The sequence below is a fragment of the Gobius niger genome (assembly GCF_951799975.1).
Source record: "Gobius niger genome assembly, contig: SCAFFOLD_97, whole genome shotgun sequence".
Taxonomy (NCBI): Eukaryota; Metazoa; Chordata; class Actinopteri; order Gobiiformes; family Gobiidae; genus Gobius; species Gobius niger.
In genome coordinates, this window is record NW_027639219.1 from 52,501 (window position 1) to 79,217 (window position 26,717).

The following is a 26,717-nucleotide window of genomic DNA, read 5'->3' on the forward strand; positions in this document are numbered from 1 at the left end:
AACCACTCACTATCACTCTATAACCGCACATTATCACTCTATAACCGCACATTATCACTCTTTAACCGTTTATTATCACTCTATAACTACTCATTATCACTCTATAACCACTCATTATCACTCTTTAACCGTTTATTATCACTCTATAACCACTCATTATCACTCTATAACCACTCATTATCACTCTATAACCACTCATTATAACTCTATAACCGTTTATTATCACTCTATAACCACTCATTATCACTCTATAACCACTCATTATCACTCTATAACCACTCATTATCACTCTATAACCACTCATTATCACTCTATAACCACTCATTATCACTCTATAACCACTCATTATCACTCTATAACCGCTCATTATCACTCTATAACCACTCATTATCACTCTATAACCACTCATTATCACTCTATAACCACTCATTATCACTCTATAACCACTCATTATCACTCTATAACCACTCATTATCACTCTATAACCACTCATTATCACTCTATAACCACTCATTATCACTCTATAACCGCTCATTATCACTCTATAACCACTCATTATCACTCTATAACCACTCATTATCACTCTATAACCACTCATTATCACTCTATAACCACTCATTATCACTCTATATCCACTCATTATCACTCTATAACCACTCATTATCACTCTATAACCACTCATTATCACTCTATAACCACTCATTATCACTCTATAACCACTCATTATCACTCTATAACCGCTCATTATCACTCTATAACCACTCATTATCACTCTATAACCACTCATTATCACTCTATAACCACTCATTATCACTCTATAACCACTCACTATCACTCTATAACCACTCACTATCACTCTATAACCACTCATTAACAATCTATAACCACTCATTATCACTCTATAACCACTCATTATCACTCTATAACCGCTCATTATCACTCTATAACCGCTCATTATCACTCTATAACCACTCATTATCACTCTATAACCGCTCATTATCACTCTATAACCACTCATTATCACTCTATAACCGCTCATTATCACTCTATAACCGCTCATTATCACTCTATAACCGTTTATTATCACTCTATAACCGTTTATTATCACTCTATAACCGCTCATTATCACTCTATAACCGTTTATTATCACTCTATAACCGTTTATTATCACTCTATAACCGTTTATTATCACTCTATAACCGTTTATTATCACTCTATAACCGTTTATTATCAATCTATAACCGTTTATTATCACTCTATAACCGTTTATTATCACTCTAAAACCACTCATTATCACTCTATAACCGTTTATTATCAATCTATAACCGTTTATTATCACTCTATAACCGTTTATTATCACTCTATAACCACTTATTATCACTCTATAACCGTTTATTATCACTCTATAACCACTCATTATCACTCTATAACCGTTTATTATCACTCTATAACCGTTTATTATCACTCTATAACCGTTTATTATCACTCTATAACCGTTTATTATCACTCTATAACCGCTTATTATCACTCTATAACCGTTTATTATCACTCTATAACCACTTATTATCACTCTATAACCGTTTATTATCACTCTATAACCACTTATTATCACTCTATAACCGTTTATTATCACTCTATAACCACTCATTATCACTCTATAACCGTTTATTATCACTCTATAACCGTTTATTATCACTCTATAACCGTTTATTATCACTCTATAACCGCTTATTATCACTCTATAACCGTTTATTATCACTCTATAGCCGTTTATTATCACTCTATAACCGTTTATTATCACTCTATAACCGTTTATTATCACTCTATAACCGTTTATTATCAATCTATAACCGTTTATTATCACTCTATTGTAGTGGGTTTACATAATTCACACAGGGAACCCAAGTTCCGGAGTTCCGGGGGGGACAATATAGAGAGTGGGACATTTCCTGTTCACTAGTGTTGTGAGAGACTTAACATTGAGTTCAACCGTTGTAAAACGAAAGGCTTCATGTCATTAAAAGAAGCATCCTCTTTTGACACTCCGCCTCCGACTCCCGTCCTTGCACACTACATTGGTGACCCCGACATCAGTCCCGCTGAAGATTCCGAGACTGAACAGAATTCCGAGCGAGACGAAATGGCAAATTCCGCCGTTCTCAAGTTGCCTGAGTTTTGGGAGACGTCCGCTGCAACGTGGTTCGCGCAGGCAGAGGCTCAATTCGCCCTCCGTGGGGTTACAGACGATGTCACGCGCTATTACCACGTCGTCTCGGCCCTCGGGAGCTCCACTGCGGCCAGGGCAGTGAGTTTTATCACAGCCCCTCCCGCCCAGGAAAAATATACGGGGCTCAAAGCTTACCTTCTCAAGATTTTCGAACTGTCGCGATCCGAACGTGCCCGACGCCTGCTCGCTATCCAAGGCCTAGGAGACAGCAAGCCCTCTGAACACATGGAGATGATGTTAAACCTGCTAGGTGCTGAGGAGCCGAATTTCCTCTTCATAGAGCTGTTTCTACGACACATGCCACCGCACGTCCAGACGGCGCTCGCTAATACATCTATTACAGAGCCACGCGCTCTGGCTGAGGAGGCAGACCGATTCTTCCTGGCCACCCAGCGTTTTGCCCCTGACGTCCTGGCCCCGACGCGCAGCTACACGCCCCCAGGCGCTGCCGTTATCGCTGGCAAAGGACACACTGCCGCTGACAGCCGTACCAGCCCAGGTTTGTGCTACTTCCACGCACGTTTTGGTGCCAAGGCTAAAAGGTGCCGCTCCCCTTGCAACTTCAACGCGACGGGAAACGCCAAGGCCTGCGCTCAGTAGTGGCCGTGAGCGCAGGCACAAAAGGCCGGCTGCTGTTCATCGTGGACACCCTCTCCAAGCGCGAATTCCTGTGTGACACCGGCGCCCAGAGGAGCGTGCTGCCGGCTACAGTGGAGGACACAGCTGGAGGGTCGCACGGCCCGCCCTTAACATCTGCCAACGACACCCCCATCCGGACATATGGCACAAAGACTGTGGACGTATGTTTTGGGGGTCAGCGCTTTACATGGGACTTTGTCACAGCCGACATCTCCTTCCCCCTCCTCGGCGCAGATTTTTTGTGCGCCCACGGACTGCTCGTTGATGTCAAAAATGGTCGTCTGGTGGATGCGTTGACCTTCTCCTCGTTTGCATGTGTCCGCGATGAAGGGACATATGACGGCCTCTCCAGCTCACTCTCTGAGGGCGACAAGTACCAGCAGCTTCTCGGGGAGTTCCCCAGCCTGACACAGCCCACATTCTCGGCCACCACGACTAAGCACGGAGTTGAACACCACATCGAGACCAAGGGGCCCCCCATTCATGCCAGGGCCCGACGACTCAACCCGGAGAGACTGGCGACTGCAAGGGCCGAATTCGCCAACATGGAACGACTTGGCATCATTCGCCGTTCCGACAGCCCATGGGCCTCGCCCCTCCACATGGTTCCGAAGCCAGACGGGGGCTGGCGTCCGTGCGGCGACTACCGTCGCCTGAATGATGCCACCACGCCCGACCGCTACCCTGTTCCCCACATTCAGGACTTCTCTGTGCATTTGGCTGGGAAGTGCCTGTTCTCTAAAGTGGACTTGGTCAGGGGTTACCACCAAGTTCCGGTGCACCCTGCAGACATACCGAAGACGGCGGTGGTGACTCCTTTCGGGTTATTTGAGTTCCTCAGGATGCCGTTTGGCCTAAAAAACGCGGCCCAGTCCTTCCAGCGACTGATGGACTCAGCTCTTAGGGACATGCCTTTCATCTTCGTGTACTTGGATGACGTCCTCGTCGCCAGTTCGTCGGTGGAGGAGCACCTGACGCATCTCCGGGCTCTATTCACAAGGCTCGACCAACACGGACTGATCATTAACCTGGCAAAGTGTGTCTTTGGGGTGCCGTCCATCCAGTTCCTCGGGCATCTGATCAGTCGTGATGGGGCCGCCCCTCTCCCGTCGAAGGTGGAAGTTGTTTCCGCCTTTCCCCGCCCACGCTCGGCCCGGGGGCTCCGGGAGTTCCTTGGGATGGTTACATTCTACCACCGATTCATCCACCGGGCAGCCCACGTTATGCGGCCACTGTACGAGGCCCTCAAGGGTAGAACCCCCAACCAGGACATTGACTGGACCGCCGAGAGGGACAAGGCATTTGAGGACACAAAGGCTGCGTTGTGCCAGGCCACCATGTTGGTTCACCCGTTGCCTGGAGCCCCAGTCGCCCTCACAACCGACGCATCGGACTACGCGGTTGGCGCTGTTTTTGAGCAGTTGGTTGACGGCGCCTGGCAACCGCTTGCATTTTTCAGCCGCCAACTGGTCCCCAGGGAGCGCAAATACAGCACCTTCGACCGGGAACTGCTCGGTGTCTGGTTGGCAATCCGCCACTTCCGCTTCGTCCTGGAAGGGCGCGAGTTTACTGTTTTCGTCGACCACAAACCACTCACGTTCTCCATGTCCAAGGTTGCGGAGCCGTGGTCCGCCCGCCAGCAACGCCAGCTGTCTTTCATCTCGGAGTACACCACAGACATCCGACACATTGCTGGCAAGTCCAACGTGGTCGCAGATTGCCTCTCCAGAGCGATTGTCAACACAGTGCAGCTAGGTCTCGACTACTCAAGTATGAGTGCAGATCAAGCCTCGGATGATGAGATTCAGTCGCTCAGGGATTCGGGCACTGGCCTGCGTCTGGAGGAGGTCGCGGTCGGCGACTCGGGGGTCAGGTTGTGGTGCGACCTCTCTACCGGTCAGCCTAGGCCTCTGGTCCCTGTCGGATGGCAGCGGGCTGTTTTTGAAGCAATACACGGCCTCTCCCATCCCGGCAGAAAGGCTTCCACGAGGCTGGTGGCTCAGAAGTTTGTCTGGAGAGGGCTGAAAAGAGACGTGCGGGCCTGGGTTGACTCATGTGTGGCCTGTCAGCGCGCTAAAGTGCACCGCCACACCAAGGCCCCATTGGAGCTGTTTGCTGTCCCCGAGAGGCGGTTTGACCACGTCAACATTGACCTGGTGGGTCCACTCCCCCCTTCACAGGGTTTCACCTACCTCCTCACAATGGTAGACAGGACGACCCGCTGGCCTGAAGCCGTTCCCCTCACCTCAACAACGTCTGCCGACGTGGCCCGAGGGTTCATCAGCGCGTGGGTCGCACGTTTTGGAACACCTTCAGACCTATCCTCCGACCGCGGTGCACAGTTTACATCGGAGATCTGGAACGTGGTCGCCAGGGACCTGGGGGTCAAGCTACACCGCACCACCGCATATCACCCCCAGGCTAATGGGTTGTGCGAGAGGTTCCACCGTTCCATGAAGGCAGCTCTACGCGCCAGCCTGACAGATGGCAACTGGGTGGACAAACTTCCCTGGGTCATGCTGGGCCTTAGGACGGCCCCCAAAGAGGACCTGCAGTCTTCGTCTGCTGAGCTCGTCTACGGCCAGGTGCTGCGAGTTCCTGGAGACTTCATTCCTGACGCGACGACACCCTGGTCCGCGGCCAAACAACGGTCCACCCTGCTGGAAGTCGCTAGGGCGTTCGCACCCATCCCCACATCACAGCACTGCGCCCCTGTTTCCCATGTGCCGCCGAACCTGCGCACGGCGGAGTTTGTGTTCATCCGCCATGACGCCCACCGCGGACCGTTACGTCCACCCTATGACGGACCCTTTAAGGTCTTGCAGCACGGGGATAAGAGCCTGGTCGTGGACATTGGTGGTAGGCCTGAGACTATCTCTATTGATAGGATTAAGCCTGCTCACGTGGACGTTTCCAGGCCATTGGAATTGGCCCAGGCCCCACGCCGCGGACGCCCCCCGGCGCCTCGTCCGGCAGCTCTGGCCGGGGCTCCTACTGCTCTGTCAACGCCATTACTGCCTAATGCCACCCTTTCCCCCCCCTCGGCCCCTGCCACCTTTACCCGCCGTGGTCGGGCCATTATCCCTTTCCGACACGGGGACTTTGACTATGGGTGAATTCTGGGGGGGCTTGTGTAGTGGGTTTACATAATTCACACAGGGAACCCAAGTTCCGGAGTTCCGGGGGGGACAATATAGAGAGTGGGACATTTCCTGTTCACTAGTGTTGTGAGAGACTTAACATTGAGTTCAACCGTTGTAAAACGAAAGGCTTCATGTCATTAAAAGAAGCATCCTCTTTTGACACTCCGCCTCCGACTCCCGTCCTTGCACACTACACTATAACCGTTTATTATCACTCTATAACCACTTATTATCACTCTATAACCGTTTATTATCACTCTATAACCACTTATTATCACTCTATAACCGTTTATTATCAATCTATAACCGTTTATTATCACTCTATAACCACTCATTATCACTCTATAACCGTTTATTATCACTCTATAACCGCTTATTATCACTCTATAACCGTTTATTATCACTCTATAACCGTTTATTATCACTCTATAACCGTTTATTATCACTCTATAACTGTTTATTATCACTCTATAACCACTCATTATCACTCTATAACCGTTTATTATCACTCTATAACCGTTTATTATCACTCTATAACCGTTTATTATCACTCTATAACCACTCATCACTCTATAACCACTCATCACTCTATAACCACTCATTATCACTCTATAACCGCACATTATCACTCTTTAACCGTTTATTATCACTCTATAACTACTCATTATCACTCTATAACCACTCATTATCACTCTATAACTACTCATTATCACTCTATAACCACTCATTATCACTCTATAACCACTCATTATCACTCGATAACCACTCACTATCACTCTATAACCGCACATTATCACTCTTTAACCGTTTATTATCACTCTATAACTACTCATTATCACTCTATAACCTCTCATTATCACTCTATAACCACTCATTATCACTCTTTAACCGTTTATTATCACTCTATAACCACTCATTATCACTCTATAACCACTCATTATCACTCTATAACCACTCATTATCACTCTATAACCACTCATTATCACTCTATAACCACTCATTATCACTCTATAACCACTCATTATCACTCTATAACCACTCATTATCACTCTATAACCACTCATTATCACTCTATAACCACTCATTATCACTCTATAACCGCTCATTATCACTCTATAACCACTCATTATCGCTCTATAACCGCTCATTATCACTCTATAACCACTTATTATCACTCTATAACCACTCATTATCACTCTATAACCACTCATTATCACTCTATAACCACTCATTATCACTCTATAACCGTTTATTATCACTCTATAACCGTTTATTATCACTCTATAACCGTTTATTATCACTCTATAACCACTCATTATCGCTCTATAACCGCTCATTATCACTCTATAACCGTTTATTATCACTCTATAACCGTTTATTATCACTCTATAACCGTTTATTATCACTCTATAACCACTTATTATCACTCTATAACCACTCATTATCACTCTATAACCACTCATTATCACTCTATAACCACTCATTATCACTCTATAACCACTCATTATCACTCTATAACCGTTTATTATCACTCTATAACCGTTTATTATCACTCTATAACCGCTCATTATCACTCTATAACCACTCATTATCACTCTATAACCGCTCATTATCACTCTATAACCACTCATTATCACTCTATAACCACTCATTATCGCTCTATAACCGCTCATTATCACTCTATAACCACTTATTATCACTCTATAACCACTCATTATCACTCTATAACCACTCATTATCACTCTATAACCGCTCATTATCACTCTATAACCACTCATTATCACTCTATAACCGCTCACTATCATTCTATAACCGTTTATTATCACTCTATAACCGTTTATTATCACTCTATAACCGTTTATTATCACTCTATAACCGTTTATTATCACTCTATAACCACTCATCACTCTATAACCACTCATCACTCTATAACCACTCATTATCACTCTATAACTACTCATTATCACTCTATAACCGCTCATTATCACTCTATAACCACTCATTATCACTCTATAACCACTCATTATCACTCTATAACCACTCATTATCACTCTATAACCACTCACTATCACTCTATAACCACTCATTATCACTCTATAACCACTCATTATCACTCTATAACCGATCATTATCACTCTATAACCACTCATTATCACTCTATAACCGCTCATTATCACTCTATAACCACTCATTATCACTCTATAACCGCTTATTATCACTCTATAACCACTCATTATCACTCTATAACCACTCATTATCACTCTATAACCACTCACTATCACTCTATAACCGCTCATTATCACTCTTTAACCGTTTATTATCACTCTATAACTACTCATTATCACTCTATAACCACTCATTATCACTCTATAACCGCTCATTATCACTCTATAACCACTCATTATCACTCTATAACCACTCATTATAACTCTATAACCACTCATTATCACTCTATAACCACTCATTATCACTCTATAACCGTTTATTATCACTCTATAACCACTCATTATCACTCTATAACCGCTCATTATCACTCTATAACTACTCATTATCACTCTATAACCGCTCATTATCACTCTATAACCACTCATTATCACTCTATAACCACTCATTATGACTATAACCACTCATTATCACTCTATAACCGCTCATTATCACTCTATAACCACTCATTATCACTCTATAACCACTCACTATCACTCTATAACCACTCATTATCACTCTATAACCACTCATTATGACTATAACCACTCATTATCACTCTATAACCGCTCATTATCACTCGATAACCACTCATTATCACTCTATAACCACTCATTATCACTCTATAACCACTCATTATCACTCTATAACCACTCATTATCACTCTATAACCGCTCATTATCGCTCTATAACCACTCATTATCGCTCTATAACCGCTCATTATCACTCTATAACCACTCATTATCACTCTATAACCACTCATTATCACTCTATAACCACTCATTATCACTCTATAACCACTCATTATCACTCTATAACCACTCATTATCACTCTATAACCACTCATTATCACTCTATAACCGCTCATTATCACTCTATAACCACTCACTATCACTCTATAACCACTCATTATCACTCTATAACCGCTCATTATCACTCTATAACCACTCATTATCACTCTATAACCACTCATTATCACTCTATAACCACTCATTATCACTCTATAACCACTCATTATCACTCTATAACCACTCATTATCACTCTATAACCACTCATTATCACTCTATAACCACTCATTATGACTATAATCACTCATTATCACTCTATAACCACTCATTATCACTCTATAACCACTCATTATCACTCTATAACCGCTCACTATCATTCTATAACCACTCATTATCACTCTATAACCGCTCATTATCACTCTATAACCACTCATTATCACTCTATAACCACTCATTATCACTCTATAACCGTTCATTATCACTCTATAACCACTCATTATCACTCTATAACCACTCATTATCACTCTATAACCACTCACTATCACTCTATAACCACTCATTATCACTCTATAACCACTCATTATCACTCTATAACCACTCATTATCACTCTATAACCGTTTATTATCACTCTATAACCACTCACTATCACTCTATAACCACTCACTATCACTCTATAACCACTCATTATCACTCTATAACCGCTCATTATCATTCTATAACCACTCATTATCACTCTATAACCGCTCATTATCACTCTATAACCACTCATTATCACTCTATAACCGCTCACTATCATTCTATAACCACTCATTATCACTCTATAACCGCTCATTATCACTCTATAACCGCTCATTATCATTCTATAACCACTCATTATCACTCTATAACCGCTCATTATCACTCTATAACCACTCATTATCACTCTATAACCACTCATTATCACTCTATAACCGCTCACTATCATTCTATAACCACTCATTATCACTCTATAACCGCTCATTATCACTCTATAACCACTCATTATCACTCTATAACCACTCATTATCACTCTATAACCACTCATTATCACTCTATAACCGCTCATTATCACTCTATAACCACTCATTATCACTCTATAACCACTCATTATCACTCTATAACCGCTCACTATCATTCTATAACCACTCATTATCACTCTATAACCACTCATTATCACTCTATAACCACTCATTATCACTCTATAACCACTCATTATCATTCTATAACCACTCATTATCACTCTATAACCGCTCATTATCACTCTATAACCACTCATTATCACTCTATAACCACTCATTATCACTCTATAACCACTCATTATCACTCTATAACCACTCATTATGACTATAACCACTCATTATCACTCTATAACCACTCATTATCACTCTATAACCACTTATTATCACTCTATAACCACTCATTATCACTCTATAACCACTCATTATCACTCTATAACCACTCATTATCACTCTATAACCACTCATTATGACTATAACCACTCATTATCACTCTATAACCACTCATTATCACTCTATAACCGTTTATTATCACTCTATAACCGCTCATTATCACTCGATAACCACTCATTATCACTCTATATCCACTCATTATCACTCTATAACCACTCATTATCACTCTATAACCACTCATTATCACTCTATAACCGCTCATTATCACTCGATAACCACTCATTATCACTCTATAACCGCTCATTATCACTCTATAACCACTCATTATCACTCTATAACCACTCATTATCACTCTATAACCACTCATTATCACTCTATAACCGTTTATTATCTCTCTATAACCACTCATTATCACTCTATAACCGCTCATTATCACTCTATAACCACTCATTATCACTCTATAACCACTCATTATCACTCTATAACCAGTCATTATCACTCTATAACCACTCATTATCACTCTATAACCACTCATTATCACTCTATAACCGTTTATTATCTCTCTATAACCACTCATTATCACTCTATAACCGCTCATTATCACTCTATAACCACTCATTATCACTCTATAACCACTCATTATCACTCTATAACCACTCATTATCACTCTATAACCACTCATTATCACTCTATAACCACTCATTATCACTCTATAACCACTTATTATCACTCTATAACCACTCATTATCACTCTATAACCACTTATTATCACTCTATAACCACTCATTATCACTCTATAACCACTCATTATCACTCTATAACCACTTATTATCACTCTATAACCGCTCATTATCACTCTATAACAACTCATTATCACTCTATAACCACTCATTATCACTCTATAACCACTCATTATCACTCTATAACCACTCATTATCACTCTATAACCACTCATTATCACTCTATAACCACTCATTATCACTCCATAACCACTCACTATCACTCTATAACCGCTTATTATCACTCTATAACCGTTTATTATCACTCTATAACCGCTCATTATCACTCTATAACCACTCATTATCACTCTATAACCACTCATTATCACTCTATAACCGTTTATTATCACTCTATAACCACTCATTATCACTCTATAACCGCTCATTATCACTCTATAACCGCTCATTATCACTCTATAACCACTCATTATCACTCTATAACCACTCATTATCACTCTATAACCACTCATTATCACTCTATAACCACTCATTATCACTCTATAACCGCTCACTATCACTCTATAACCACTCATTATCACTCTATAACCACTCATTATCACTCTATAACCACTCATTATCACTCTATAACCACTCATTATCACTCTATAACCGCTCACTATCACTCTATAACCACTCATTTTCACTCTATAACCACTCATTATCACTCTATAACCACTCATTATCACTCTATAACCACTCATTATCACTCTATAACCACTCATTATCACTCTATAACCGCTCACTATCACTCTATAACCACTCATTATCACTCTATAACCGCTCACTATCACTCTATAACCACTCATTATCACTCTATAACCACTCATTATCACTCTATAACCACTCATTATCACTCTATAACCACTCATTTTCACTCTATAACCACTCATTATCACTCTATAACCGCTCATTATCACTCTATAACCACTCATTATCACTCTATAACCGCTCACTATCACTCTATAACCACTCATTTTCACTCTATAACCACTCATTATCACTCTATAACCACTCATTATCACTCTATAACCACTCATTATCACTCTATAACCACTCATTATCACTCTATAACCACTCATTATCACTCTATAACCACTCATTTTCACTCTATAACCACTCATTATCACTCTATAACCGCTCATTATCACTCTATAACCACTCATTATCACTCTATAACCGCTCACTATCACTCTATAACCACTCATTTTCACTCTATAACCACTCATTATCACTCTATAACCACTCATTATCACTCTATAACCACTCATTATCACTCTATAACCACTCATTATCACTCTATAACCACTCATTATCACTCTATAACCGCTCATTATCACTCTATAACCGCTCACTATCACTCTATAACCACTCATTTTCACTCTATAACCACTCATTATCACTCTATAACCACTCACTATCACTCTATAACCACTCACTATCACTCTATAACCGCTCACTATCACTCTATAACCACTCACTATCACTCTATAACCACTTATTATCACTCTATAACCACTCATTATCACTCTATAACCGCTCATTATCACTCTATAACCGCTCACTATCACTCTATAACCGCTCACTATCACTCTATAACCACTCATTATCACTCTATAACCGCTCATTATCACTCTATAACCGCTCATTATCACTCTATAACCGCTCATTATCACTCTATAACCGCTCATTATCACTCTATAACCACTCATTATCACTCTATAACCGCTCACTATCACTCTATAACCACTCATTATCACTCTATAACCGCTCATTATCACTCTATAACCGCTCATTATCACTCTATAACCACTCATTATCACTCTATAACCACTCATTATCACTCTATAACCACTCATTATCACTCTATAACCGCTCACTATCACTCTATAACCACTCATTTTCACTCTATAACCACTCATTATCACTCTATAACCACTCACTATCACTCTATAACCACTCACTATCACTCTATAACCGCTCATTATCACTCTATAACCACTCACTATCACTCTATAACCACTTATTATCACTCTATAACCGTTTATTATCACTCTATAACCACTCATTATCACTCTATAACCGCTCATTATCACTCTATAACCGTTTATTATCACTCTATAACCACTCATTATCACTCTATAACCGCTCACTATCACTCTATAACCACTCACTATCACTCTATAACCACTCATTATCACTCGATAACCACTCATTATCACTCTATAACCACTCATTATCACTCTATAACCACTCATTATCACTCTATAACCACTCATTATCACTCTATAACCACTCATTATCACTCTATAACCACTCATTATCACTCTATAACCGCTCATTATCAATCTATAACCACTCATTATCACTCTATAACCGCTTATTATCACTCTTTAACCACTCATTATCACTCTATAACCACTCATTATCACTCTATAACCGCTTATTATCACTCTTTAACCACTCATTATCACTCTATAACCACTCATTATCAATCTATAACCGCTCATTATCACTCTATAACCACTCATTATCACTCTATAACCGCTCATTATCACTCGATAACCACTTATTATCACTCTATAACCACTCATTATCACTCTATAACCGCTTATTATCACTCTTTAACCACTCATTATCACTCTATAACCACTCATTATCAATCTATAACCGCTCATTATCACTCTATAACCGCTCATTATCACTCTATAACCACTCATTATCACTCTATAACCGCTCATTATCAATCTATAACCACTCATTATCACTCTATAACCGCTTATTATCACTCTATAACCACTCATTATCAGTCTATAACCGCTCATTATCACTCTATAACCGCTCATTATCACTCTATAACCGCTCATTATCACTCTATAACCGCTCATTATCACTCTATAACCACTTATTATCACTCGATAACCACTTATTATCACTCTATAACCATTTATTATCACTCTTTAACCACTCATTATCACTCTATAACCATTTATTATCACTCTATAACCACTCATTATCACTCTATAACCGCTCATTATCACTCTATAACCACTCATTATCACTCTATAACCACTCATTATCACTCTATAACCACTCATTATCACTCTTTAACCACTCATTATCACTCTATAACCACTTATTATCACTCTATAACCGCTCATTATCACTCTATAACCACTCATTATCACTCTATAACCGTTTATTATCACTCTATAACCACTCATTATCACTCTATAACCACTCATTATCACTCTATAACCACTCATTATCACTCTATAACCACTCATTATCACTCTATAACCACTCATTATCACTCTATAACCGTTTATTATCACTCTATAACCGCTCATTATCACTCTATAACCACTCATTATCACTCTATAACCGCTCATTATCACTCTATAACCACTCATTATCACTCTATAACCGCTCACTATCACTCTATAACCACTCATTATCACTCTATAACCGCTCATTATCACTCTATAACCACTCATTATCACTCTATAACCACTCATTATCACTCTATAACCACTTATTATCACTCTATAACCACTCATTATCACTCTATAACCACTCATTATCACTCTATAACCACTTATTATCACTCTATAACCACTCATTATCACTCTATAACCACTCATTATCACTCTATAACCACTCATTATCACTCTTTAACCACTCATTATCACTCTATAACCACTCATTATCACTCTATAACCACTCATTATCACTCTATAACCACTCATTATCACTCTTTAACCACTCATTATCACTCTATAACCGCTTATTATCACTCTATAACCACTCATTATCACTCTATAACCACTCATTATCACTCTTTAACCACTCATTATCACTCTATAACCACTCATTATCACTCTATAACCACTCATTATCACTCTATAACCACTCATTATCACTCTATAACCACTTATTATCACTCTATAACCACTCATTATCACTCTATAACCACTCATTATCACTCTATAACCACTCATTATCACTCTATAACCACTCATTATCAATCTATAACCACTCATTATCACTCTATAACCGCTCATTATCACTCTATAACCACTCATTATCACTCTATAACCGCTCATTATCACTCTATAACCGCTCATTATCACTCTATAACCGCTCATTATCACTCTATAACCACTCATTATCACTCTATAACCACTCATTATCACTCTATAACCACTCATTATCACTCTATAACCACTCATTATCACTCTATAACCACTCATTATCACTCTATAACTGCTCATTATCACTCTATAATCACTCATTATCACTCTATAACCGTTTATTATCACTCTATAACCACTCATTATCACTCTATAACCACTCATTATCACTCTATAACCGCTCATTATCACTCTATAACCACTCATTATCACTCTATAACCACTCATTATCACTCTATAACTGCTCATTATCACTCTATAACCACTCATTATCACTCTATAACCACTCATTATCACTCTATAACCACTCACTATCACTCTATAACCACTCATTATCACTCTATAACCGCTCATTATCACTCTATAACCACTCATTATCACTCTATAACCACTCATTATCACTCTATAACCACTCATTATCACTCTATAACCGCTCATTATCACTCTATAACCGCTCATTATCACTCTATAACCGCTCATTATCACTCTATAACCACTCATTATCACTCTATAACCACTCATTATCACTCTATAACCACTCATTATCACTCTATAACCACTCATTATCACTCTATAATCACTCATTATCACTCTATAACCACTCATTATCACTCTATAACCACTCATTATCACTCTATAACCGCTCATTATCACTCTATAACCACTCATTATCACTCTATAACCGCTCATTATCACTCTATAACCGTTTATTATCACTCTATAACCACTCATTATCACCCTATAACTACTCATTATCACTCTATAATCACTCATTATCACTCTATAACCACTCACTATCACTCTATAACCACTCATTATCACTCTATAACCGCTCATTATCACTCTATAACCACTCATTATCACTCTATAACCACTCATTATCACTCTATAACCGCTCATTATCACTCTATAACCGCTCATTATCACTCTATAACCGCTCATTATCACTCTATAACCGTTTATTATCACTCTATAACCACTCATTATCACTCTATAACCACTCATTATCACTCTATAACCGTTTATTATCACTCTATAACCACTCATTATCACTCTATAACCACTCATTATCACTCTATAACCACTCATTATCACTCTATAACCACTCATTATCACTCTATAACCACTCATTATCACTCTATAACCACTCATTATCACTCTATAACCACTCATTATCACTCTATAACCACTCATTATCACTCTATAACCACTCATTATCACTCTATAACCACTCATTATCACTCTATAACCGCTTACTATCACTCTATAACCCCTCATTATCACTCTATAACCGCTTATTATCACTCTATAACCACTCATTATCACTCTATAACCGCTTACTATCACTCTATAACCCCTCATTATCACTCTATAACCACTCACTATCACTCTATAACCCCTCATTATCACTCTATAACCGCTTACTATCACTCTATAACCCCTCATTATCACTCTATAACCACTCACTATCACTCTATAACCACTCACTATCACTCTATAACCACTCATTATCACTCTATAACCGCTCATTATCACTCTATAACCACTCATTATCACTCTATAACCACTCATTATCACTCTATAACCACTCATTATCACTCTATAACCACTCATTATCACTCTATAACCACTCATTATCACTCTATAACCGCTTATTATCACTCTATAACCACTCATTATCACTCTATAACCGCTTACTATCACTCTATAACCCCTCATTATCACTCTATAACCACTCATTATCACTCTATAACCACTCATTATCACTCTATAACCACTCATTATCACTCTATAACCACTCATTATCACTCTATAACCACTCATTATCACTCTATAACCACTTATTATCACTCTATAACCGTTTATTATCACTCTATAACCCCTCATTATCACTCTATAACCACTCATTATCACTCTATAACCACTCATTATCACTCTATAACCACTCATTATCACTCTATAACCACTTATTATCACTCTATAACCGTTTATTATCACTCTATAACCACTCATTATCACTCTATAACCACTCATTATCACTCTATAACCACTCATTATCACTCTATAACCACTTATTATCACTCTATAACCGTTTATTATCACTCTATAACCACTCATTATCACTCTATAACCACTCATTATCACTCTATAACCACTCATTATCACTCTATAACCACTCATTATCACTCTATAACCACTCATTATCACTCTATAACCACTCATTATCACTCTATAACCGTTTATTATCACTCTATAACCACTCATTATCACTCTATAACCATTCATTATCACTCTATAACCATTCATTATCACTCTATAACCATTCATTATCACTCTATAACCACTCATTATCACTCTATAACCACTCATTATCACTCTATAACCACTCATTATCACTCTATAACCACTCATTATCACTCTATAACCACTCATTATCACTCTATAACCACTCATTATCACTCTATAACCATTCATTATCACTCTATAACCGTTTATTATCACTCTATAACCACTCATTATCACTCTATAACCACTAACTATCACTCTATAACCACTCATTATCACTCTATAAACACTCATTTTCACTCTATAACCGTTTATTATCACTCTATAACCACTCATTATCACTCTATAACCACTCATTATCACTCTATAACCACTCATTATCACTCTATAACCACTCATTATCACTCTATAACCATTCATTATCACTCTATAACCGTTTATTATCACTCTATAACCGTTTATTATCACTCTATAACCACTCATTATCACTCTATAACCACTCATTATCACTCTATAACCACTCATTATCACTCTATAACCACTCATTATCACTCTATAACCATTCATTATCACTCTATAACCGTTTATTATCACTCTATAACCACTCATTATCACTCTATAACCACTAACTACCACTCTATAACCGCTCATTATTACTCTATAAACAATCTGTAACAACTAATTTATAATGTTTTCAAAATAAAAGTTTTACATTTGAGACATTTTCAAAACAAAAGCTTTGAATTCATGTTTCAAAATAAAAGCCTTAATGTGGGTCTCTAAAACTACTCATTATGGGCTAAATGCACAGTGACCCCACGTGTTTCCTCCTGGACAGTAAACCAGACCCTGTCCTTCCTGTCCGTTATCTCTTCCCATTAAACATGAGCAGGTCCCACAGAAATGAAGCCATAGCTAAAGATCTGGTAAAGGACAGAGAGTAAAAGCTCAGATGTGACGGAGCAGGTTAGAAAATATTACATGAGACGTAACGACTTCACTGGAGGAAACTCCGTGTTCATAACGTGGATGTTTTTGTCTTGAGGCTAACGCGGCTAACGCGGCTAACGCGGCTAACACGGCTAACGCGGCTAACACAAAACAACAAATAAAACGAGCGCAAAGTTTTGAACGAGCTGCGTAAAAAAGAATCGTCCTGTTAGTTTAAATAATATTGACTTGTTTACACGTTATATTATCATGTTTCAACACTAGCCTTTAGCTCTAAGATAAAGCTCCGCCCCTCACGAGCGCTGGCGTTTCCTTTGGGGCAGATTCACAGTGAACATGATGTTTGTGACACGTTTCTGTGACTCCATCAGTAACTCGTCCTTAACCAGATCCTGACCTTCTCTTTATATGTCTGGAAACCTGCTAATTGTGAACGTAAACGATCAGTGACAGGAAGTCCAGCGTCTGTGACTGTCCAGGAAGACGTCACGTGGGGAAACTGTGCATAAGCCCATAGCACGGTTAGGCAACATCAGGCCCGGGGGCCAAATCCGGCCCTCCAGCACAGAACCTCTGGCCTCAATATGATTTTGCGAAACATTATTATGCAAATAAAGGATCAAATACCTGTTAAAGTGATCTAAAATGCGAGAAATTGTGTATTTTTTATAGTGTTTGTTTTAAATTTCTTTGCAGAACATCCCATAATGTAAAACTGATTCTCAACTGGTGGGTCGTGAGCCTACAGGGAACTTTTTTTTTTAATTTTCCATTTGAAACAACACGGAAACACACTGGAGTCTGTTAAAATAAATATTATTGGGTTGTTTTGATCATAATTTCAGTCTTAAAAGAAAATCTACCGCTTGTTCAATAAAAACACGTGTGGTAAATAAAATATTTTATGCGATATATGACAAATTGCAGTTTTATTTGGGTCACACTTTGTCATTAAGGTAATGCGGGTCTCGGAGCCGGACCACTTTAGAGCCACTGACGTAAAACACTGCCATTTGCAGGAAATGGTTTTTAACTTTAGGCCACAATAGTGAGGTTCGGCCCTCGGTGTTTTGGTAATGATGAAAATGGGCCCTACCCCTGGTCTATTCACCTTATTCCGCCCCGCCCACTTTTGCCACTTTTTGCGTTGTCTCGGCACTTCCGTTGTCCAGACACTTCCGGTCGAGCGCGAAGCCCGTTCATTTTAACGGAGAACGAGGGAAAATATTCTCCGCTCAAATCTGATGTTTAGTCGATTGATTTGTGTAAAATGGCCAATGTTAATTTGCACCAACAAGTCGACACTGCAGCGTTTCTCAGCGCGGCCGAAAAACGGCTTTGTTTTCGTGTAGTGACTGATGTTATGTGGACTTCTCCAGCCCCATGTTAACACATAGGAGAAAAGGGGCGGGCACAATTCATGGCGACGTCCACGCGAGCCTCTGGAATAAGGTGAATAGGCAAAGGAAACGCCAGCGCTCGTAAGGGGCGGAGCTTTATCTTAGAGCTAAAGGCTAGTGTTGAAAAATGATAATATAACATGTAAACAAGTAAATATTATTTAAACTACTAAGAGGACGATTCTTTTTTGCGCTTGTTCAAAACTTTGCGCTAGTTTTATGTTTTATTTTGTGTTAGCCTCGTTAGCCTCGTTAGCCTCAAGACAAAAACATCCACGTTATGAACACGGAGTTTCCTCCACTGAAGTCGTTACGTCTCATGTCATATTTTCTAACCTGCTCCGTCACATCTGAACTTTTACTCTCTGTCCTTTACCAGATCTTTAGCTATGGCTTCATTTCTGTGGGACCTGCTCATGTTTAATGGGAAGAGAGAGCGGACAGGAAGGACAGCACCTGGCTGACTGTCCAGGAGGAAATCATTACAAGTCCCACAGATGTGCAGTTCCTGCAGGAGGCCCGTCCCGCGAAGGCCCGTCCCGCAGGAGGCCCGTCCCGCAGGAGGCCCGTCCCGCAGGAGGCCCGTCCTGCGGAGGCTCGTACAATACAAACGTCCTCAGGTTTGTCTCGCTCAGACATTTAAGGCTAAAAACAACATTTACTGATCAGAAGCTTGACTTACGCGCGTGACGACCAGCTGTTTTGATTGACACCCGCGTCAACCAATGACACACGTTCAAAGTTGTGACATCACTAAGAAGGCGGGCTGAACACGTAAACCTGTGCTGCTGATCTACTGAATCTATATGTTATGGTAAAATATGAATATTAGTCTTATTTAGTGTATTATTTATTTACTAATATGTTTTATTAAATTGATTGATTGATTAAATTGATAATATTAAATTGTTAGTATCATGTTTTCTTTCCTTCAGTCTGTGTACGTCCATCAAAGCTCAGGTGTTAATGCCACGTGTCAGAATACTCTGTTTCTGCAGGTGTCAGTACTTCACATATATCATAACGTGGCCTAAACAAACCCATCACATACAAACATGATGGTTTCAGGTATGCCAGTGAGATCACTGCAGCAGAGCAATAAGAACTTTAAAACACAAATCCCCTAACCTTCACCTGTTAAAGTGCCTCATCAGCCCATGGGTCCTCCTGAAGGACGTCCTCGCGGTTCTACCCGGGCCTGTTGGTCTGGTGAGGGGGGGGGTTTAAATGCGTGCTTTTATTTGCACGTTGTCATGGCATATTTCATTTCCCCACATTAGTCGCCACCCACAACCTGCCCACAACCTGACCACAACCTGCCCACAACCTGCCCACAACCTGACTTTGTGGCCCATTCCCGAATGCGGTCCAAATCACAGCTTTCTGTGTGGCTTTACGCTCGCTATCGATATGGTTTGGTAGTCAAAATAAAGTCCATTACCCATAATGCAACGGGCGACCCGAGATGGGCATTCGGCTCATTCCCCTCGACCGTGGTCACTATGGTAAACGGGGAGGAGTCAGCAGAAGACTGTGGTGAACGGGGAGGAGTCAGCAGAAGACTGTGGTGAACGGGGAGGAGTCAGCAGAAGACTATGGTAAACGGGGAGGAGTCAGCAGAAGACTATGGTAAACGGGGAGGAGTCAGCAGAAGACTGTGGTGAACGGGGAGGAGTCAGCAGAAGACTGTGGTGAACGGGGAGGAGTCAGCAGAAGACTATGGTAAACGGGGAGGAGTCAGCAGAAGACTGTGGTGAACGGGGAGGAGTCAGCAGAAGACTATGGTAAACGGGGAGGAGTCAGCAGAAGACTGTGGTGAACGGGGAGGAGTCAGCAGAAGACTATGGTAAACGGGGAGGAGTCAGCAGAAGACTATGGTAAACGGGGAGGAGTCAGCAGAAGACTGTGGTAAACGGGGAGGAGTCAGCAGAAGACTATGGTAAACGGGGAGGAGTCAGCAGAAGACTGTGGTGAACGGGGAGGAGTCAGCAGAAGACTATGGTAAACGGGGAGGAGTCAGCAGAAGACTGTGGTGAACGGGGAGGAGTCAGCAGAAGACTATGGTAAACGGGGAGGAGTCAGCAGAAGACTATGGTAAACGGGGAGGAGTCAGCAGAAGACTGTGGTAAACGGGGAGGAGTCAGCAGAAGACTATGGTAAACGGGGAGGAGTCAGCAGAAGACTGTGGTGAACGGGGAGGAGTCAGCAGAAGACTATGGTAAACGGGGAGGAGTCAGCAGAAGACTGTGGTGAACGGGGAGGAGTCAGCAGAAGACTATGGTAAACGGGGAGGAGTCAGCAGAAGACTGTGGTGAACGGGGAGGAGTCAGCAGAAGACTATGGTAAACGGGGAGGAGTCAGCAGAAGACTGTGGTGAACGGGGAGGAGTCAGCAGAAGACTATGGTAAACGGGGAGGAGTCAGCAGAAGACTATGGTAAACGGGGAGGAGTCAGCAGAAGACTGTGGTGAACGGGGAGGAGTCAGCAGAAGACTATGGTAAACGGGGAGGAGTCAGCAGAAGACTATGGTAAACGGGGAGGAGTCAGCAGAAGACTGTGGTGAACGGGGAGGAGTCAGCAGAAGACTATGGTAAACGGGGAGGAGTCAGCAGAAGACTATGGTAAACGGGGAGGAGTCAGCAGAAGACTGTGGTGAACGGGGAGGAGTCAGCAGAAGACTATGGTAAACGGGGAGGAGTCAGCAGAAGACTATGGTAAACGGGGAGGAGTCAGCAGAAGACTGTGGTGAACGGGGAGGAGTCAGCAGAAGACTATGGTAAACGGGGAGGAGTCAGCAGAAGACTATGGTAAACGGGGAGGAGTCAGCAGAAGACGGTGGTAAACGGGGAGGAGTCAGCAGAAGACTATGGTAAACGGGGAGGAGTCAGCAGAAGACGGTGGTAAACGGGGAGGAGTCAGCAGAAGACTATGGTAAACGGGGAGGAGTCAGCAGAAGACTGTGGTGAACGGGGAGGAGTCAGCAGAAGACTGTGGTAAACGGGGAGGAGTCAGCAGAAGACTGTGGTGAACGGGGAGGAGTCAGCAGAAGACTGTGGTGAACGGGGAGGAGTCAGCAGAAGACTGTGGTAAACGGGGAGGAGTCAGCAGAAGACTATGGTAAACGGGGAGGAGTCAGCAGAAGACTGTGGTAAACGGGGAGGAGTCAGCAGAAGACTATGGTAAACAGGGAGGAGTCAGCAGAAGACTGTGGTGAACGGGGAGGAGTCAGCAGAAGACTGTGGTAAACGGGGAGGAGTCAGCAGAAGACTATGGTAAACGGGGAGGAGTCAGCAGAAGACTGTGGTAAACGGGGAGGAGTCAGCAGAAGACTGTGGTAAACGGGGAGGAGTCAGCAGAAGACTGTGGTGAACGGGGAGGAGTCAGCAGAAGACTGTGGTAAACGGGGAGGAGTCAGCAGAAGACTGTGGTAAATGGGGAGGAGTCAGCAGAAGACTATGGTAAACGGGGAGGAGTCAGCAGAAGACTGTGGTAAACGGGGAGGAGTCAGCAGAAGACTGTGGTAAACGGGGAGGAGTCAGCAGAAGACTGTGGTGAACGGGGAGGAGTCAGCAGAAGACTGTGGTAAACGGGGAGGAGTCAGCAGAAGACTATGGTGAACGGGGAGGAGTCAGCAGAAGACTATGGTGAACGGGGAGGAGTCAGCAGAAGACTGTGGTAAACGGGGAGGAGTCAGCAGAAGACTGTGGTAAACGGGGAGGAGTCAGCAGAAGACTGTGGTGAACGGGGAGGAGTCAGCAGAAGACTGTGGTAAACGGGGAGGAGTCAGCAGAAGACTATGGTAAACGGGGAGGAGTCAGCAGAAGACTGTGGTAAACGGGGAGGAGTCAGCAGAAGACTATGGTAAACGGGGAGGAGTCAGCAGAAGACTGTGGTAAACGGGGAGGAGTCAGCAGAAGACTATGGTAAACGGGGAGGAGTCAGCAGAAGACTGTGGTAAACGGGGAGGAGTCAGCAGAAGACTGTGGTGAACGGGGAGGAGTCAGCAGAAGACTGTGGTGAACGGGGAGGAGTCAGCAGAAGACTATGGTAAACGGGGAGGAGTCAGCAGAAGACTGTGGTAAACGGGGAGGAGTCAGCAGAAGACTGTGGTAAACGGGGAGGAGTCAGCAGAAGACTGTGGTGAACGGGGAGGAGTCAGCAGAAGACTATGGTAAACGGGGAGGAGTCAGCAGAAGACTGTGGTAAACGGGGAGGAGTCAGCAGAAGACTATGGTAAACGGGGAGGAGTCAGCAGAAGACTATGGTAAACGGGGAGGAGTCAGCAGAAGACTATGGTAAACGGGGAGGAGTCAGCAGAAGACTGTGGTAAACGGGGAGGAGTCAGCAGAAGACTATGGTAAACGGGGAGGAGTCAGCAGAAGACTGTGGTAAACGGGGAGGAGTCAGCAGAAGACTATGGTAAACGGGGAGGAGTCAGCAGAAGACTGTGGTAAACGGGGAGGAGTCAGCAGAAGACTATGGTAAACGGGGAGGAGTCAGCAGAAGACTGTGGTAAACGGGGAGGAGTCAGCAGAAGACTATGGTAAACGGGGAGGAGTCAGCAGAAGACTGTGGTAAACGGGGAGGAGTCAGCAGAAGACTATGGTAAACGGGGAGGAGTCAGCAGAAGACTGTGGTAAACGGGGAGGAGTCAGCAGAAGACTGTGGTGAACGGGGAGGAGTCAGCAGAAGACTGTGGTAAACGGGGAGGAGTCAGCAGAAGACTGTGGTAAACGGGGAGGAGTCAGCAGAAGACTGTGGTGAACGGGGAGGAGTCAGCAGAAGACGGTGGTAAACGGGGAGGAGTCAGCAGAAGACTATGGTAAACGGGGAGGAGTCAGCAGAAGACTGTGGTAAACGGGGAGGAGTCAGCAGAAGACGGTGGTAAACGGGGAGGAGTCAGCAGAAGACTATGGTGAACGGGGAGGAGTCAGCAGAAGACTATGGTAAACGGGGAGGAGTCAGCAGAAGACTGTGGTAAACGGGGAGGAGTCAGCAGAAGACTGTGGTGAACGGGGAGGAGTCAGCAGAAGACTGTGGTAAACGGGGAGGAGTCAGCAGAAGACTGTGGTAAACGGGGAGGAGTCAGCAGAAGACTATGGTAAACGGGGAGGAGTCAGCAGAAGACTGTGGTAAACGGGGAGGAGTCAGCAGAAGACTGTGGTGAACGGGGAGGAGTCAGCAGAAGACTATGGTAAACGGGGAGGAGTCAGCAGAAGACTATGGTAAACGGGGAGGAGTCAGCAGAAGACTATGGTAAACGGGGAGGAGTCAGCAGAAGACTGTGGTAAACGGGGAGGAGTCAGCAGAAGACTGTGGTGAACGGGGAGGAGTCAGCAGAAGACTGTGGTAAACGGGGAGGAGTCAGCAGAAGACTGTGGTAAACGGGGAGGAGTCAGCAGAAGACTATGGTAAACGGGGAGGAGTCAGCAGAAGACTGTGGTAAACGGGGAGGAGTCAGCAGAAGACTGTGGTAAACGGGGAGGAGTCAGCAGAAGACTGTGGTAAACGGGGAGGAGTCAGCAGAAGACTATGGTAAACGGGGAGGAGTCAGCAGAAGACTGTGGTAAACGGGGAGGAGTCAGCAGAAGACTATGGTAAACGGGGAGGAGTCAGCAGAAGACTGTGGTAAACGGGGAGGAGTCAGCAGAAGACTGTGGTGAACGGGGAGGAGTCAGCAGAAGACTGTGGTGAACGGGGAGGAGTCAGCAGAAGACTATGGTAAACGGGGAGGAGTCAGCAGAAGACTATGGTAAACGGGCTGCTGTGTTTTTGAGTGATTTGTAAAACGTAAATAACCAACGTGATTTAGTAAAAATACGCATCACTGGTACGTAGTTCCGCACTGTAAAAGCGTTCCTGGGGTTCGTTTCTCTGAAGAGACTGGGTTGTAAAAATGATCATGTGATAAAATATTGTGAAGCCACAAAAGAACAAACAAAAAACTGAGGTTCACGTTTTTGGAACATGTTAGTGTTTGTTCAAAACAAGTGAAAAAAGTGACAAATACATGATCCACTCATTGCTCGAGATGAGGAGGAGACGTTTGAATCTGCCCTTGTTTTCATAGATTCAGGTTGACCCTAGTGTACATGTTTTGTCAGTGACAGTGCAGACCCTATTGTTCATGTTTTGTCAGTGACAGTGCAGACCCTATTGTTCATGTTTTGCCAGTGACAGTGCAGACCCTAGTGTACATGTTTTGTCAGTAACAGACCCTAGTGTTCATGTTTTGTCAGTGCAGTGCAGACCCTAGTGTACATGTTTTGTCAGCACTCACAGTCTGCTGCAGGGCGGGGATGAGCACGCGGATGACCAGCGAGTTGACGTGAGGGTCGTCCATGTGGCTCTTGACCTGCTCCTCCATGTTGGACCTGGGGGCGGACCTGGGGGCGGACCTGGGGGCGGGGCTGAGGGCGGGGCTGGGGGCGGGGCTGCGGGCGCGGTGGGGGCGGGGCGTCTCCGTGGGTGATCTTATGGTCTCGTAGATGGCCTCGTCCCGGGAGCTGTCGGAGCCGCAGTCGTCGGAGTAGTCAGAGCCGCTGTGAGCCATCTCATCCTCGCTGGACATGGGGCTGCGCGGCATCGCCTGCCCCGCCCGCCGCCACTGCACGGGACAAACACAGGGGGGGGCACGGGGTCGTTATAGTGGCAGGATATCACCGTGGAGTACGTGAGTATAC

At 42.8% G+C, this 26,717-nt stretch overlaps 1 protein-coding gene across 1 annotated transcript in view; it reads right to left on the bottom strand.

The window, feature by feature from the left end:
• Positions 1–26,422, bottom strand: part of LOC306982736 (SH3 and multiple ankyrin repeat domains protein 2-like) — a gene marked incomplete at its 3' end in the record, with an annotated part of 74,951 nt that extends 48,529 nt beyond the window's left edge. The window contains exon 1 of the mRNA XM_079583198.1: positions 26,315–26,422. Coding sequence (XP_079439324.1) covers positions 26,315–26,401 — 87 coding nt within the window. The remainder of the gene's footprint in view (positions 1–26,314) is intronic.
• Between the last annotated feature and the right edge of the window lie 295 nt (positions 26,423–26,717).